Source organism: Amphiprion ocellaris, chromosome 22, assembly GCF_022539595.1.
Source record: "Amphiprion ocellaris isolate individual 3 ecotype Okinawa chromosome 22, ASM2253959v1, whole genome shotgun sequence".
Lineage (NCBI taxonomy): Eukaryota > Metazoa > Chordata > Actinopteri > Pomacentridae > Amphiprion > Amphiprion ocellaris.
The window spans coordinates 6,065,776-6,081,813 of NC_072787.1; the positions used below are offsets into that span (position 1 = coordinate 6,065,776).

The following is a 16,038-nucleotide window of genomic DNA, read 5'->3' on the forward strand; positions in this document are numbered from 1 at the left end:
ACTGGTCTGTATGTGGCCCCTCAACTAAAATGAGTTTGACACCCCCGCCCTAGAGAGAGAAAAAAAGACTTTTAGCTAAATATAACTTGGATGAAGTTGCATCAGAGGTCTGATCTACATTCACCACTAGGAGGCAGAACTGACACTACAAACATGTTGCTTCTTCTGTTAGTGTGATGTCACTGTGATCCAGAAACAATCATTTCTGAAATGGTAAACATCACAGTCTAACAAGCTAATGAAAAATATATTGGGATACTTTTTAAAAAATGTGCATGTATAGAGTCTGGGATGCTGAAAAACACTTTTTTTATGCAACATGTGAATCTGCACATCGTGTCCATGGACGTCAAATATTTGTCCAGTTAAAAGCTTTACAGGTGAAATGAGGACTTTTGGACGACTGTATGACTATAAAAAGTCTCTCCGGATGTTTAATTTTCCAAGAAATGTGTGTCTGTAACCATTTACATGTGTTTATTTCTGCAGCTTTGTTAGATTTGTTAAAAATTATTGCGTGCGTGGCTGTTGTTTGAAGTCGGCACCATTTAACGGGGACACCGGGCGCCGCCCACCGCTCAGTAGTTAGCTAGCTGAGCTGTCAGGCTGCTACACATCCAGCAGACCTCCTACACACCAGGTAGGATAAAAACGAACTCCGCCTTTGTCATTATGGCGTTTTTACTTTGAAAGTAAGACAGACTTAAAGCTTTTATTCGCTACTGCTAAGAAAACGGGAGTGAAATTATTTCATCTTTTTTCGTATCACGTGACTGTTAGCTGAGGCGTAAACTCCTTCAAGTTAACGGAGTTGAAAAGAGTCACACCTTCCCTAAAACACTTTACTTAAATCGTCATAGACATTAATATATTCGTTAATAAAGTCAGCGGTGTTTCTTTTGTGTTACTGTAGCTAGTTAAGGTATTCACTGTGTTTTAACGCTGCGTTAATGTTTGTATCTCTAATGAACAGACCGTAAAAAACAACAAACCTGGATGGTTTAGCTTAATTATTACCTGTTGACCGATACGAAAGACAAGTTAATACGTTTTCTGTGTTTAGCTGAAGTGGTATTCGAGTTGGCTTGTTTCCAGTTGAGGCTATCGCTAGTTTTCTCATCCCGTCCACTGTAACAACGAGTCCAGACCTGCAAACTTTCCCACTTTATAACACTGTAGACTGGTTTTATAAAGGTATAGCCCAACTCAGAGGACAGGAAGCTCATTAGATCAACTGTACAAAAACACCTCCAGCTGTAAATAATATACTGTCATACATAACGGATTATGCATTAGCATTAACACATGTATAAATAGGTTTTTAAATGCACTTTTTGCTGTGTTTGCTGTCTTCTGCATGTACTGTTCAGCCACACATTTTGAGTTTCCATGCTTCTTTATTTGACCATTAGATTTCTTCTACCTGAAAACACGGTAAGACACTGTGCTAGAGATGTTGATGATGAAAATGAACTATTTCCATGTTATTAATAATTTATCATTCCTGCTTTAAAATACTACTGCATGCTTTCATATCTTTTTCTAAATGGTCCTGATCATTTTATACATCATGACCAGAGAACGGCTGATGCAATAATTCTCCTCACAGTTACTAGTCAGTTTTAAGTAATGATTAAAACCAAAGAGCTTAGTGAGTTTGCGATGAAGGTCCATCAGTGGGAGAGAGTCGTGCATTGTAGCTGCTCACAAGACGGCAAAAAGCTATTAAGTCATAGCAAAGTGTTTTCTAAATGCCAGAGGCTACAGTGGAAAGCATAATAAAAAAGTACAAAGAGTTCAACACTGTGAAAAATCTCAAACCATGTGGTAGTGACTCCTGTGCGGGCAAGAATGATAGTGCAAGAGGCCAAGAAAAGCCCAGTAGTCACGTTCAAGACCGTCCTGATGAATCTGAGCACAAGTCTGATCTTCATGGATAAAGACCAACGAGGAGTCCGCTTCTCCCAGACAGGCACCCAAAAGCTTGCCAAGCTTTTTTACAAAAGCTTGTTTATACAAAGATGAAATATTTGGGTCATTGGTTCTACATTCCATATTCATGTAATACTTTTTGGATGTTTTTCAACTGAGCCAGGCAACCTTGTCAGAATAAACAGCATCATGGGAAAAGAGGACGACATTAACATTCTGGAGGAAGTCCTTAGAAAAACTTCCAATCTTCCAACAAGACAATGATCTGAAAAATACAGCAATACAAGGTGGTCAAGAAATGGTCAAAAGAAAACAATATTGCCATTTCAGAGCAGTCAGCCAGAGTTTGATAGAGAATCTGAGGAGAGAACTAAAGACCAGAGTGATGGTGAAGAAGCTTTTCAGCCTCAAGGACTTGGAAATCATCCCAGAAGAAGAGTGGAACAAATTCCCAGTAGAGACCTGTAGAAAGCTTGTCAGCAATTATAACAGCTGTTTGTTCTTCCCCACTGATAACTGCGAAAGACTGAATGATTTTGGACATTGCATTTTAGTAAAAATGGATTCAAAAAATAGAAATAGTAAATAATTTAGCATTAACTTCTCTAACACAATGTCTTACTGTCTTTTATCAAAAACAACCATATTGGTTAACTAGAAATAGACTAGAAATCAAAAATTATTGTATGAATGACTTTGGGCTTAATTGCGTGTGTAACACAGCAAACTGGACAACTAAACAGTATTAACATCTGCTCAATAAATAGGGAGTATCAATCAAGTGTTTCACAAGAATGCAAATGGCTGCATACGTCATATTTCTTAAATGTTGTCTGTTTCCTGTGTCCATGTTTGTCAGTTCTTGTGTGTTGAGTGTTTGTCCTCCAGGCTGCGATGGCGGCGGTGGCAGCCCCAGGGCCGAGGGCCACAGACTGTGTGACTAAGGTGGCTCTGAGCATCTCGTGTGAAAATCTGCTCGACATGGACACATTCTCAAAGTCCGACCCTCTGTGTGTGCTTCTCATGAACACCTCAGGGCCCCACTGGTGTGAGGTAAGTAGGTTAAAACATTCTGCTGATTTAAAAAGACAGATTTATGCTTATCCATACTAACTTTGAATATTAATTTTAAGTATTTCCAATATTTAGGGATAGATTTAAAATGGCACACTTGGGGCACAATGAGCATTTTGTTACCTGCTGTGAGTCCTTGACTTTGAGACATTTTTTTGTTAGATTGGCCGAACAGAGAAAATCCAGAACTGCCTTAATCCCAAGTTTTCCAAGAATCCTGTCCTCGACTACTACTTTGAGATGGTGCAGAAGCTGAGGTTTGAAGTGTACGATATTGACAGTGAAAACTGTAGTCTGCAAGACGCCGACTTCCTGGGAGAACTGGAATGTACCTTGGGACAGGTTAGTCATCTTTACTTTCGATCACTTGTCATGATTGTTTCTCTTTATCAGAGTGAAAAATCTCACATATGTAAGTACTGTTCAAAAATGTTTGTCAGCGATAGTGATGATGTTTCTTTCTCTTCAGATTGTGTCCTCAAGGAAAATAACAAGACCGCTTGTTAAGAAGGACAAGAGGCCAGCAGGGCGGGGCACCATTACTGTGAGTTTCTTTCATTCAGGGAGACAATGACGTTTGAGGCCAACGGGTATTTCATTTTTGTGAAGTGCATGTGTGTTTATTTAGTGTATTTTCACATGTTTGTTTTAAGATAATGCTATTTCATGTTTCCAGATCTGTGCAGAAGAAAGAACAGACAACAGGGTGGTGGCGTTTGAGGCTGCAGGTAGAAAACTGGACAAGAAGGTACTGATGACTACATTTTGTTCCTAAATACTGAAATATTATAGTAGATCATCTGACAGGAGTTAATAATTCAGAATTTTCAGATTTTTATTGGATTTATTTCACCACATTCGACTAAGCCAGGGCTACGACAGCTATGACAATACCATGTGGATACTTCAAGACATCTGTTTGGTCAGCTTGGGTTCTTCCTCCAGGTTTCTAATGGCAGTGGTGATTGTTTATAGTGAAGAAGCATGATGAAGTGTTTAAACAAAGCCTCAGTAATGTCCTGATACATCAAGGTGAAAGAAAGATTTTAAATACGGCTATCACATGACAGGAATTCCCAATTCAGGAAAGAGACAGAATTTACCCAGATGTAACCCCAGCTACATAAGTAAATTAAACAGTGTAAACATGGGTACTGTGGTGGATATAATTACAGTTCTGTATGGCCCAATCATAGTGTATATGATAGATCTGTCTAGTCTTACAGTGGTGCAATCAAAATATGAAATCTGATGCTAATTTACAACAGGAACATTTCCATTCTATAGCAAGACTGCTGTTTGCTATTTTAGAATTTACATTCTAATAATAATAACAGACATCACTGTTATTATCAAGTAGTAGTAAGTAATTTATTTGATTCAGTTTGGAACTATTCCGATCTGATGTATAGAAGGCCACGCATCATACAGATGTCTTGTGATAACACTGTATTAAACCGTCCATGCAGTGCACTTCGACAAATAATGGCAACAAATGAGAAACAAAATAAAACCATAAGTCACAGTTACCGTGTGCGCCTGACAGACCGTGTAGAATAGTTGTTTTTTTTAGGCCATGTCTTTTCCTCTCTGGCAATGTTGCCATTTTCCTCTGCAGCCGTAATGCATCTGATCCACAATCCCATATGTGTGACCCTGAACTAAACCATCATCATGTGACGTGTTTCATATTACATCAAATGAACATTGTAAAACAGCATTACATTTTAAGCCAAACATCATTTTTTAAAGGTATACATTTACCTTTCTTAACATCCTATTTATTGCATTTTTAATTAGTTTTAATAATCATATAGATTCAAACATTTCTGAAATGAAGACAGAAACAACAACCAACTTGCAATCAGAAATTCCAAAATTACTGTCTTTGAACAGTTACACAGTTGCATATTATTTTCTTAATTATTTCCAGGATTTTTTTGGGAAGTCCGACCCTTTCCTGGAGTTCTACAGACAGACTGAAACTGGATGGCAGCTGGCTCACAGGACAGAGGTACACATACACTCACTATGTGCCACGTTTTCTGGTTCAGGGATTTTTGGACTCTCCATTTAAAGTCATACAGCAACCAGCAAGGTCAAGGTGTTTTTTTTAAATGTGTTTTGTTGTGCAGGTGATAAAACACAACCTAAACCCAACATGGAAGCCATTCCGAATCCCGTTGCAGTCGCTCTGTGGAGGCGACGTGGAGAAATCTATAAAGGTACACACACAGCAACCTGTAATATTTAGCAAAAGTCATATTCAGGTGTTATTATTATTATTGAGATAATTTTAAAGAAAGACTAAATGCTTTTGCTTGTTTCAAACATACCAGTATAAATACAGTAGAAATCATATTTATCGAATTTGTCTTGAGCATCAACAAGCCAAAAATTGTCATTTTGATCTTGTAAAATCATGAAATGACTGAATGGAGGCCGCAGTGGGAACCCTGTTGTGTTGATATTCTTGCAACAAATAATGAAATGTTTTAGCATTAGTTCATATTTGCTGTTTTTTTTTGTTTGTTTCCATCCTCTAACTCTGTTAAAGCAAACTTATCAGGAAGAGATGCTTACCAGTCAACAGTTCATGTGAGTTAACTGGCGACACAGTGAGTGCTCTTCACTTGAAGGATGCAGTGTCTGTGACAGGACAGGCCAAAGTCCTAGATGCATCTACATCTATCTTAAAGGAATATATGCAAGAGTTTGGCCCTTTGGTGAACTTACTTGTTAAATGTGACTGGTTAATCAGTGACTTCTGTGTTGCTCTCAAATGATGCTAGTAACACTGGAAAGTATGTGTCAACCTCAGATATGCAGCAAGTCTTTATCAGTTAATATGTGTACACAAATTAGCTAAATTACATAGTTTTGCGAAGCTTATATGTGTTTTTGATCACGCTAAACCTGCTTATATAACTTATTTACTGTTAACCATGTTGCACTTTATACAAATCAGTTGGTTGTACTATAAATAACTTCGTAAACAGTGAAGCATGTTAGTGATTTATAAAGACTTGATAAAATTACATTACGTCTCAATTGGTAAGTTAACCAATGGGTCATTTTCTCAAAAGGTAGATGTTTTCTGTTAAGATGGATCACTTTTTTTAGTTCCCCATGAGCTTCCTTAGTGTTACTGTGACTGTAGCAGAGTTTGTCTCAGCTCTACTGGTTGCTCCATACTGTCTTTAGAGCTGTTTGTCTTTCCTCTGTTCACTCTCAGCAGGTACCACACTGTGGGGCATTGCCATTCTGTTTGACAGTTTAAACAGCTTGTTTGTGTTTCTCTTAGTTTTTTTAAGCGTGAGGATGTCGCCTTACATTTGAAGCTTCACACCCATAGCATGCCTTTGTCACATCTACTTTCATTTCCAATCACTGGTGTTTCTTAGGGCCCCAAATGTTTGCAATTCCACATCAAAGAGATTAACTGACTTTGTCTTGTTCCTCTGAACTGTCTGTCTTCCCCAGGTAGACTGTTATGACTACAACAACAGCGGATCTCACGACTTTATTGGATCCTTTCAGACCACACTTAGCCAAATACAGCAGGCGTCACAAACATATGCGGTGAGCTCAGAGTGTTTTAAATTGGAGCATTTTCTCAGAGCATGAACATGAGAAAGAGATGCTGCATCCTGACACCTGTATGGTTTGTTTCTTATCTTCTCAGGCTGAGTTTGAATGCATCAATAGCAAGAAAAAACAGAAAAAGAAAGGGTACAAGAACTCTGGTGTCATCATCGTCAAACAATGCAAGGTAGTCTAGTTTTACATCACATTTTGTTGTTCAACCTCGGTCATATCATTAGTTATATCGGTGACAAAGTCAGGTGGGAGAAATTATTAGATGGTGGACCTCTGTGTGTACATGTGTATACAGTGTTTTATAACTTTCTGTGTGTGTTTATTTGTTTGAAGAGTTATCTACATTTTTTTGCAGATTGTGAAGGAGTATACTTTTCTGGATTACATAATGGGTGGCTGTCAGATTAACTTCACTGTGAGTACCACACATTCTTTTGAATCTAAAAATATGTCCCTGATGTTTACATTTTGTGATTTTTAAATTTTTTCCTGGGTTTATTGAAGATCTAATGTCTCCCACCGGGGCCAGATTGCTGTTGATTTCACAGGTTCCAACGGAAATCCCAGTTTACCTCAGTCCCTCCACTACATCAACCCCAACGGCTATAATGAATACCTGGCTGCTATCTGGGCTGTTGGTAACGTCATCCAGGACTACGACAGGTAAATACACTGGTTGGTATTAAGGATTATGTTGGTACAGAAAGTAAATCCACCATAAATCATTTAAGCATACGGATGTGTTTTCCTGTCTTCAGAACAGTAGACAGACAGACCAATTTGAAGGCAAAAGGGAGTTTGAAATTGAAGTCAACCAACAGTCGTTTAAATTTGTGCATTTTACCAACCAATCTGTGATAATCTGACTGCAATATGAACTGTTGGTCTTCTGTTTGAACCGCTGCCCCAGTTACCTTTATGACGTTCAGTACTTTTGAACTGTTAGATGTTAAATAATACGATCAATGTCAGAGGCAGGGCGAGTGTTCCAAGCCACGTCAAGTCTGAATGAAACCTTTAAGAGCATATATGTAAAGGTTACTGTCATCCAAAGAAGCAAAAACCACTGCTTTAAACCAATGCTTAAGAAGGCTGCAATCTTTTGTGTATGTAATCTTTTTTGGAGAATAACACCTATTTTATGTCACTTTGCTTGTGTAGTGACAAGATGTTTCCTGCTTTTGGTTTTGGAGCCCAGATCCCTCCTACATGGCAGGTGATTGTTTCAGTTATGATATTTTTGATATTTACTCCGCCAAGGAACACGGCAGAGTGATGTGATATTTGGCGTTGGTCTGGCTGTCTGTCTGTCCACAACATTACTCAAAAACGGACGAACAGATTTGGATGAAATTTTCAGGGAAGGTCAGAAATGACACAAGGACCAAGTGATTAGATTTTGGCAGTGATGCAGCTTATAGTCTGGATCCACTGATTTGTTAAAGATTTCTGTATCATTGCGTGATAGCAGCACAGCGTCACTGTAACTATGACAACAAGTGAACACTACATCAGCTGCCTGCTGACGATCACATGATTGCGGTCCTATTACAAATCCACCACTGAGGATTTATTGGGATGTTGCAAATGATACAAGGGACAATTGATTAAATTGTGGAGGTGTTTCCGAGTCCCATCAATTCCTGCTGCCCGCTACATATTTAGGTCACTCGATTTGGTATCCGTACATAACTTGCACATGCATAACACATGCCTGTGCTCAGCGCAAGGTCATTTTGTTTGTGGTACATCTATATTAAATGGCCACATTCTATGTTGCCGTGATTTCTGATCATCAATAACAAACAAATACTGCATTTCTTTAAAAAAAAAAAAAAAAAAAAAAGCTGCATTTCTGACAATGGAATATGGGGGAATGAACAGCCTTGGCGGAGTACTGTGCTCTCTGAGTGCTTTTCTAGTTCTATATATTTGCTGTAATGCATTAGTAAGCTTGTGTTGGATGAGTGTGACTCAGGTCATTGCAAATAAGTTTGTTTTGGATTTCAGGTTCATAGTTGCTTGTGTTTGCAGGTTTCCCACGAGTTTCCCATCAACTTCAACCCATCAAATCCATTTTGTGCAGGTAATAACAGACTGAAGCTCATTTGAATTCAATGCCACCTGTTTAATGAACATTACATTCAGGCCATTTGGCTAAATTTAGAGGTGAGTCAGGGTGAAGTATGTCGAACGCTTTAATCTACAGAACAGCTGCTGTGGTGTACTCAGGCAGTTCATGGGCGTTTTCTTTGAGAAACTACGACACTAGATTAATTTGTTTTTCTGCAGAAGATCTGGTATTAGATATTCAAAGCATATCAGTAAGTTCTACAAAAGCCAGTGGATAAATGATAAGTTTAATGAATTCATGTCAGGCAACAGAAAAATGATTGAAACTGATTTGATAAAGTTGCATTTACAAGCAAAATGAATTTGCAGCATGTTTTACACTGACTGAACAGATCAGTCTACCATAGTGTGTGATTGAACACCTCACAAGGAATTTGAACTTTTCCGCTGCTTGTACTTGGACAGCATGCCACAACATGATGACTCATTTATGAGACATTTCCAGTTGTGTACGTCAACATGGAAATAAGTATTGAATGATAACTGACATGTGAATGTGAGTCATTTGACATTACCTTTTGTCTATATTTGTCTATATCTTTTTTTATATTAGGTATAGAGGGTGTGGTCAGTGCCTACCAGCAGTGTCTGCCTCAAGTGAAGCTTTACGGCCCCACAAACTTTTCTCCTATCATCAACCACGTGGCCCACTTTGGCAGACAGGCCCTGCAGCAGCAAACTGCCTCAGTGAGTTGCTCGAACTATGAAATCAAAGTTGTGAAGTTGTAGCTTTTTAAGTCCAAATTCTTGTCTCTGTAGTTCTGATTAAGAAGGAGCCACTAAACAAGGACAAGAGTAACATTCAGTGGAGTTATAAACCACTTTCACTGATTTAATTCTCTTTGTTTTTGCGTCAATGTTTCACAGCAATACTTTGTCCTTCTGATCATCACTGACGGAGTCATCACCGACATGGATGAGACACGCAGCGCCATCGTCAGAGCCTCTCAACTGCCCATGTCTATCATCATAGTCGGGGTAGGAGGGGCGGACTTCAGTGCCATGGAGTTCCTGGACGGAGACGATGGAATTCTGCGCTCAGCTGCAGGCGAGCCGGCCATGCGGGACATTGTCCAGTTTGTGCCATTCAGGCAGTTCCAAAATGTAAGCTGCTGCAAACTCTACAGCAAACTCTTTGTAGATATCCTCCACCTGAGCTACTTTAACATCCTAAAATGCTGCATACATTTGAGTGTTTGCACATCTTATTTCAGGCAGGCACACCGGCCCTTGCACAAAGTGTACTTGCAGAGTTGCCTGACCAAGTGGCCTCCTTCTTCAATTTATTTGACCTGAAGCCCCCCAGCGAACCCAGTCCTTCCTAGAAATGTAGGAATACCCCGACCGACCTGCTGACCCCATTCCCCTCCCTCACACCCTGCATCTAATCCTCAACTGCATGAACTTAGTTAGGAGCTAAATTATCCCTCTGAAGTAGTTCTGGCTTGTCTGTTGTCTTTTTTTTTATCCTGCCTTCATGGGTCCTGGTATGTGGGGGCATTTTGTCCATATGTACTGTGAGTCTGTGCCAGTGTGCCTGTCAGGGTACAAAAAGTAACACAAGACCACATTGTACTGTAGTTGCCTTGCACTTCTACCACAGTTTTCACCTGTAGGCTATGATCAGAGGTCTTTGAACGTTTGTATCTGACAACCTGTTAATGAGAAAAGAATGATTTTGTTGAAATCAATACAAATTGTATCCTAAAATACTGGCTTAGTATTGTTGGATATTTGGCAGTTCCTCATGTTGTACTTTACATTTATGTTGCTACAGTACTTTGTGTGTTGTTCTGCAGTATTTGCAGACATCAACTACTTTAACTTGCTCCATATATTAGCTGAAAGTGTACTATGGGAGCAGTTGTCTTTATGTTGGCACAATTAATCCCATTTGCAAGCTTACTCTGCTTTTCTTACTAATTACAAACCCTATACGTTAATGGTCTCACCTTTTGTATTCATTTTAAATCATGTATTCTTAAGATTTAAAGGTAAAGTAGTGAACATATTTCAAAAAACTAATCTCAGTCCTGTAACCGTAGGAGCATCTATATTAACCATCTCAAAGCTAGAATTTAGTACAGTTGTCTCTCGCCATATTGCTGTTCACTTTTCACGGTCTCACTGTATCGCAGATTTTTAAATTGTATATATCTACTTTTGTATCACCGCTTTTGCGCTATATTGCAGGATTTTGCAGTATATTTTTATTATTTTAATTATTTTTATGTTAAAATAAGCATTTTCTAGCTTAAAAAAACTGAAAACAATATAAAAAAATATGAAAACTAATAATTCAAACATCAGCGACCGTAGCATCAGTCTCCCGTGTTTAGCAGCGTTCAGTATCTCGCCTCGTCCATTGCACATCGACGTCTGATTGCTGCCCACAGTGTTGCTCTGCGGTGTTGTGTTTTTGTGAAATTTTTATAAAAAATTGTATTTATTTCAAGCCCTGCGATGTTGAGCAAACGTTCTGCGCCTTCTAAGGGTTCTGGCACCGAACCCAAACGCCAAAGGAAGATGCTTACCACATTAAAATTACATAGCTTTAAGAGTTTAGAAAGTGTTTAAGAGCATAGGAAGTGTTTATGTGAGTGCGGGGAGGATTTATAAAGCCTTAAAATATATATGAATAACAAATGAAACATAAGGTCGCTACTTAGCGGATTTTTGCCTTTCGTGGGGGGTTCTGGAAACTAACCCCTGCAATAGACAAGGGACCACTGTACATCATATACTAATTTGAGAACTTGAAATGCTTCTGTTAAGATCATATAACTTGAGCAATGGGTGATTGGTTCCTCAGTTTGAATAAATTATTAATATTCAAATCTATATAATCATCAGAGACCTGTAGCTCCTCTTTGCAACCCCCTGCTTTTGTTTGGTTGCTTGATAATTTCTTCGCTTTCTCTTTCTACAGCTTGTATATTTACAGCGATCAGCCACAACAGATAGACCACCCGCCTAACAATGTATAGGACCCCTTGTGCTGCCAGATCAGCTCTGACTTGTCGAGCCGTGGACGTGTATCCTGTGGATGCTCGATTGGATTGAGATCTAAGGAGTTTGTAGGCGGAATCAATGTCTCTCTTGGTTGGGTTGAGTTTTTTAGGTGTGGCAGGTTGTGCTGTTACCATAAAGGGCTGTATGAGGTCTGCAGAAATGTTTAGGTGGATGGCACATGTCAAAATAACATCACATGAATGCCAGGACCCAAAGCTTCCAAACAGAGCATTGCGTTGTATTGAGATGATCACTGTTTTTCTTATTACCTGTCCGTGTGTTTTTATGTTGTGGCTGATCGGTGTATTTGCATATTTAAAGATGTGTATGTATATATTTTATCAGTTTCACATTTTTTGTGTGTCTCTGCCCCTTCTCTGCAGTGTCCTCAAGAAATGCTTGCTCAGAGTGTCCTGGCAGAAGTCCCAGGTCAGGTTACAGGCTTCTTCAATAGCATGGGTTTGAAACCACCCCTCGGCGATGCACCTCCCTCTGACTCCTCAGCATCAGCACCCTCTCTGTGATGTATTCAAGCTTGTGAGATTCAGCCTTCCTCCTCAATATCCCACCTCCAAATGTCTTGCCGTTTCCTACTTGCATTGTTGGATGCGAGTCCTCTTTAACGCTGGAATTGCGTATTAGTTGTTCCTTCCTTTCTTATTAGACCTTATTGACATATTAGCATGTTGCGCGCAGTGTGGTAGACACGTTATGATTGGCCAACGCTATATAAAGTTATAGTGTAAAGCCATAGTACATAGATATCGTCACTGACCTTTTCCAACATTTGTTAACAGATGCTTAACACAGATATTCATTGTGATACTTTATGTGACTCAAGTGCCAGGATTGTTTAAAATTTAAGCCATTTCTTCTGTTATGACCTTTTGAAGGATTTAAAGGTGGAGTAAACCATTCTTGAGATGATTGTTGATATTTAAAGTAGGCAGCCCAAAAAACACAGCCATCCTTAGAGCTTCATCAGAAGCCTTACCCCCCAGATTCATTCATTCAACATAAACAACTGGGCAAGTGGACCAAGGGAGAAATGTTCCAGCCATGGAAGTACATGTGTCTACAGCAAACTAGCTTAGTTTAGTTTGTTGGCCTTAAGAACCATAGAGCAAGTTGCAGACCTCATCATTTCCAAGGTAGACCTGTTGACCTGCTGCTATAGTTAAGATAAGAGAAACTTTACTGATTCCTCACCAAGGAAAATCACAAATTGCTGCACTAAGGAGGTCGGCAGAGGATGGGAGTCTCAGTGTGTGTCCATGAGCAAAGCAACACAAACAGTTGGTCCTGAAACTGACTTCTCACTCGACATTTCCCCTTGGACACCTTCTCTACAAGCTACTGCTGGATAAACTCTATCCCTTACAAAAATCTGAGGGAGTTTTAAAAATGTTATGTGCATTCAATAGTCTGCTGGTGCACGAGTATAAACATCCCCTATTGGTACTTGGCTGAAATAGTGGTGGTTGGATCAATCTTCCACTTTGTTTGCCAGTTGTGTACAAATGCTGAAATTTATTTCGGTACACACCCAGAACGGATAGTTAGAGGACTGTTATGAGATATGAATTTGACGGAAGACATTTTAGATTACAGTGGATTACTCTACCTTTAATGGAAACTTGGCTCAAGGTCTTTGTTTTTGTAGAACTGAGGCAGCTAATAGCAGTCATCTCATTAGTCTGTCAAATGTCAGTCAAGTGTCTACATGAAAGGGCTCGAGTACCTAAATAGGTATATTAAAGCGATCGCTTTGTTTGTTTTCACTATTTCATATTGTCATGGACGTATTTCAAATCATGGATCTTGACCAAAGCTATAGCTTTCAGAATACAATTCAGGTATGTTTCAGTAATGTTTACGGACTGAATCCTGGAACCTTTTGTAGATTTTCCACTACAAAACTGTTGTTTTGTACTTAAGTTTTATTTTTTACAACTTCCATGCTTGCATTTGATTTGACAGGATTTGGTGCTTCTACATGAGTGTTGAACGAGGAAAATCCTTTAGTCACACAGTTTACAGAGCATCCTTAGAAGTTCACTCTGTCTTAAGGAAAATAGTAAAACATGTCACTTTGTTGTGTTGTGAAAGTGGTTTGATACTTTTCACAAAGTGTATGTGTAAATTCATTGTTGAGTTGTTGTTTGCACTGATCACTGTGGCGTTGCCTTATGTACCATACATGTCTTTGTCAACGATGTTGATTTTATCAGTATTTTGCGTTTATATTATATGCAATGCAAGAAAAAATGTATCTAACCGGCATGATAGCCAGCTTCCACATATATATTTTTTATGCAACATCGTCCGATAATTAGATGTATTTTTATGTTTATCTTACTTCTTCCATGTCATGATATTACAAAAAAACAAAAGTGGTTAAAATTAACAGTGATTCAGATGAACAGCTAATTTATGCATTGTTGAAATGTGTTTGTGTATGTAATTTGATGGATGTTTCCTGTTTTACACACGATGCTCATCCACACAAGACACATCTTAGAATGCGCAACTAAAAAATTAACACACTTCACTGTCACTTTTGATATATCTATGCAGTATAAATATATCACTGAAACATTTGGAATGCTGTTTGTCTGTTTTTTATCCCATTTTGTTCTTTGTTTGAATCTTTTCTGCCTCATTACTAGTGGAAATGTCTTTACTTATGTACAGAAACACCAAATTCAGATATCGTGACAATTCAAAATATAGTGAACGTTTAGACATGGTTTTCATTTCTGGCTTTTTTTTTTTTTGGTGTATTTTGTTTAGGGAAGTGGCTTATTTAAATGTGTATGTGGCACCTTTTTACACCAATGACAACTTAATTCATTTTTTTTCAGTAATATTTCTGCTCATGTTTAAAACTTTCTGCACGTTCAGAACATAGGACACTCCATCTGTATTTGAAATGCTGGAGAAATGAGACCCTAACTTTATAGTCCTTTGCTTCTTATAATTCACACGTTCTAATACTGAAGGGGACATACCACCTGCATCCCCCCCTGAAATCTTTATCTTTACTAGTGCATCTCAGACATGAAAAGGTTTCATATTTTTACATTTTTATTTAGATAATTGTGATTTGGGCTGTACAGTGACTCAGTTGTTAACATTGTCGCCCCACAGCTAGAAGATCCCCGGTTCGTGTAGCCCTGGGATCTTTCTGCATGGAGTTTGCATGTTCTACCTGCGCATGACTGGGTTTTCACCAGGTACTCTGACTTCCTCCAACAGTACAAAAACATGCTGAGGTTGGTGATTCTAAATTGTCCATAGGTGTCCACAGATGTGACTCTAATGAGGATTAAGCGGTGTATAGATAATGGCTAGACCAATGGATAATTATGGCTTACAGCTCAAAGATTTTGGATGACCTATCTCAAAATATTAGACTAATTTTGAGTTTCAGTAAATTGCTCTTCTCACAGGATAAACACTATACCTCTATGTAGCATAGTACATACAACCACAATCATGAAGCAGACGGCTGACTTGAAAGTTATCCAGAAGGTCATTGATGAAGAGGCTGGCTGTGGGCAGAGTGCTGCATTGAAGCAAACAAGTAGTAATGAATAGTCGAGTGGAAGGCAAATTTATGGTAGGAAAAGGTACACAAGCAACAGGAATAACTGCAGCCTTGAAAGGATTGTCAAGACAAGCTGATTTAAAAACTTGGTAAGATCTTCACAAGAAAGAGACTGAGGCTGGTGTCAGTGTATTAAGATCCACCAAGCACAGACGTCTTCAAAGAGGCTGAAACTCTTGCATTCCTAATATTTAGCCACTTCTGAACCAGAGACAGCATCAGAAGTATTGTACCTGTGCTGAAGAGGTAAAGCTCAATGTACCAAAGTCGTCCTTTCTGATTAACATAAATTTTGCATTTCATTTGGAAATAAAAGTCTTCGGGCCTGGATGAAGAGGCACAGAATACAACGTGTTTAAAGTCCAGTATGAAGTTTCCACAGTCTGTGATGATTAATGGTGCCATGTCATCGGCCAGTGTATGTGAACTGTGATTTATTACGGCCAAAGTCAAGGCAGCGTCCATGCATCCTGTTCCCATCTGCTGACAAGCTTTATTGAGATGCGGATTTATTGAGATGCAGCAGGATGTAGCACTTGACCACAGAGCCAAAACTACAACCAAACTGTTTACTGACCGTGACATTACTGTGCTTGATTGGCCAGCCAACTCATCTGACCTGAACTCTACAAAACCCCATCTGTGGTCAAGAGGAAGTTGAAAAACACTGAATATAA

At 38.9% G+C, this 16,038-nt stretch overlaps 1 protein-coding gene across 2 annotated transcripts; it reads left to right on the forward strand.

Moving 5' to 3' along the window:
- The first annotated feature begins 485 nt into the window (after window positions 1-485).
- On the forward strand, window positions 486-14,351 carry LOC111565209 (copine-3-like). Of its 2 annotated transcripts, XM_023265276.3 has the most exons (17): window positions 490-640; window positions 2,792-2,985; window positions 3,169-3,348; window positions 3,476-3,550; window positions 3,683-3,754; window positions 4,940-5,020; window positions 5,142-5,231; window positions 6,490-6,588; window positions 6,692-6,778; window positions 6,962-7,021; window positions 7,136-7,269; window positions 7,768-7,822; window positions 8,641-8,692; window positions 9,293-9,426; window positions 9,607-9,843; window positions 9,954-10,068; window positions 12,135-12,276. In XM_023265276.3, exons 2-16 carry the CDS (start codon window positions 2,827-2,829, stop codon window positions 10,062-10,064), a joined length of 1,626 nt encoding a protein of 541 aa, XP_023121044.1. In that variant the 5' UTR covers window positions 490-640; window positions 2,792-2,826; the 3' UTR covers window positions 10,065-10,068; window positions 12,135-12,276. The 2 variants fall into 2 exon arrangements, with proteins under 2 accessions (XP_023121029.1, XP_023121044.1); XM_023265261.3 differs by lacking the exon at window positions 9,954-10,068 and having other exon boundaries at window positions 486-640; window positions 12,135-14,351.
- Window positions 14,352-16,038: the final 1,687 nt, after the last annotated feature.

Bases quoted from the DNA above. Each gene is read 5' to 3' on its own strand.
- LOC111565209 (XM_023265261.3), top strand. From the start codon at position 2,827: ATGGCGGCGGTGGCAGCCCCAGGGCCGAGGGCCACAGACTGTGTGACT. The intron at 5,232-6,489 runs GTACACACACAG...TGTCTTCCCCAG, and splicing joins ACGTGGAGAAATCTATAAAG to GTAGACTGTTATGACTACAA. The intron at 8,693-9,292 runs GTAATAACAGAC...TTTTTATATTAG, and splicing joins ATCAAATCCATTTTGTGCAG to GTATAGAGGGTGTGGTCAGT.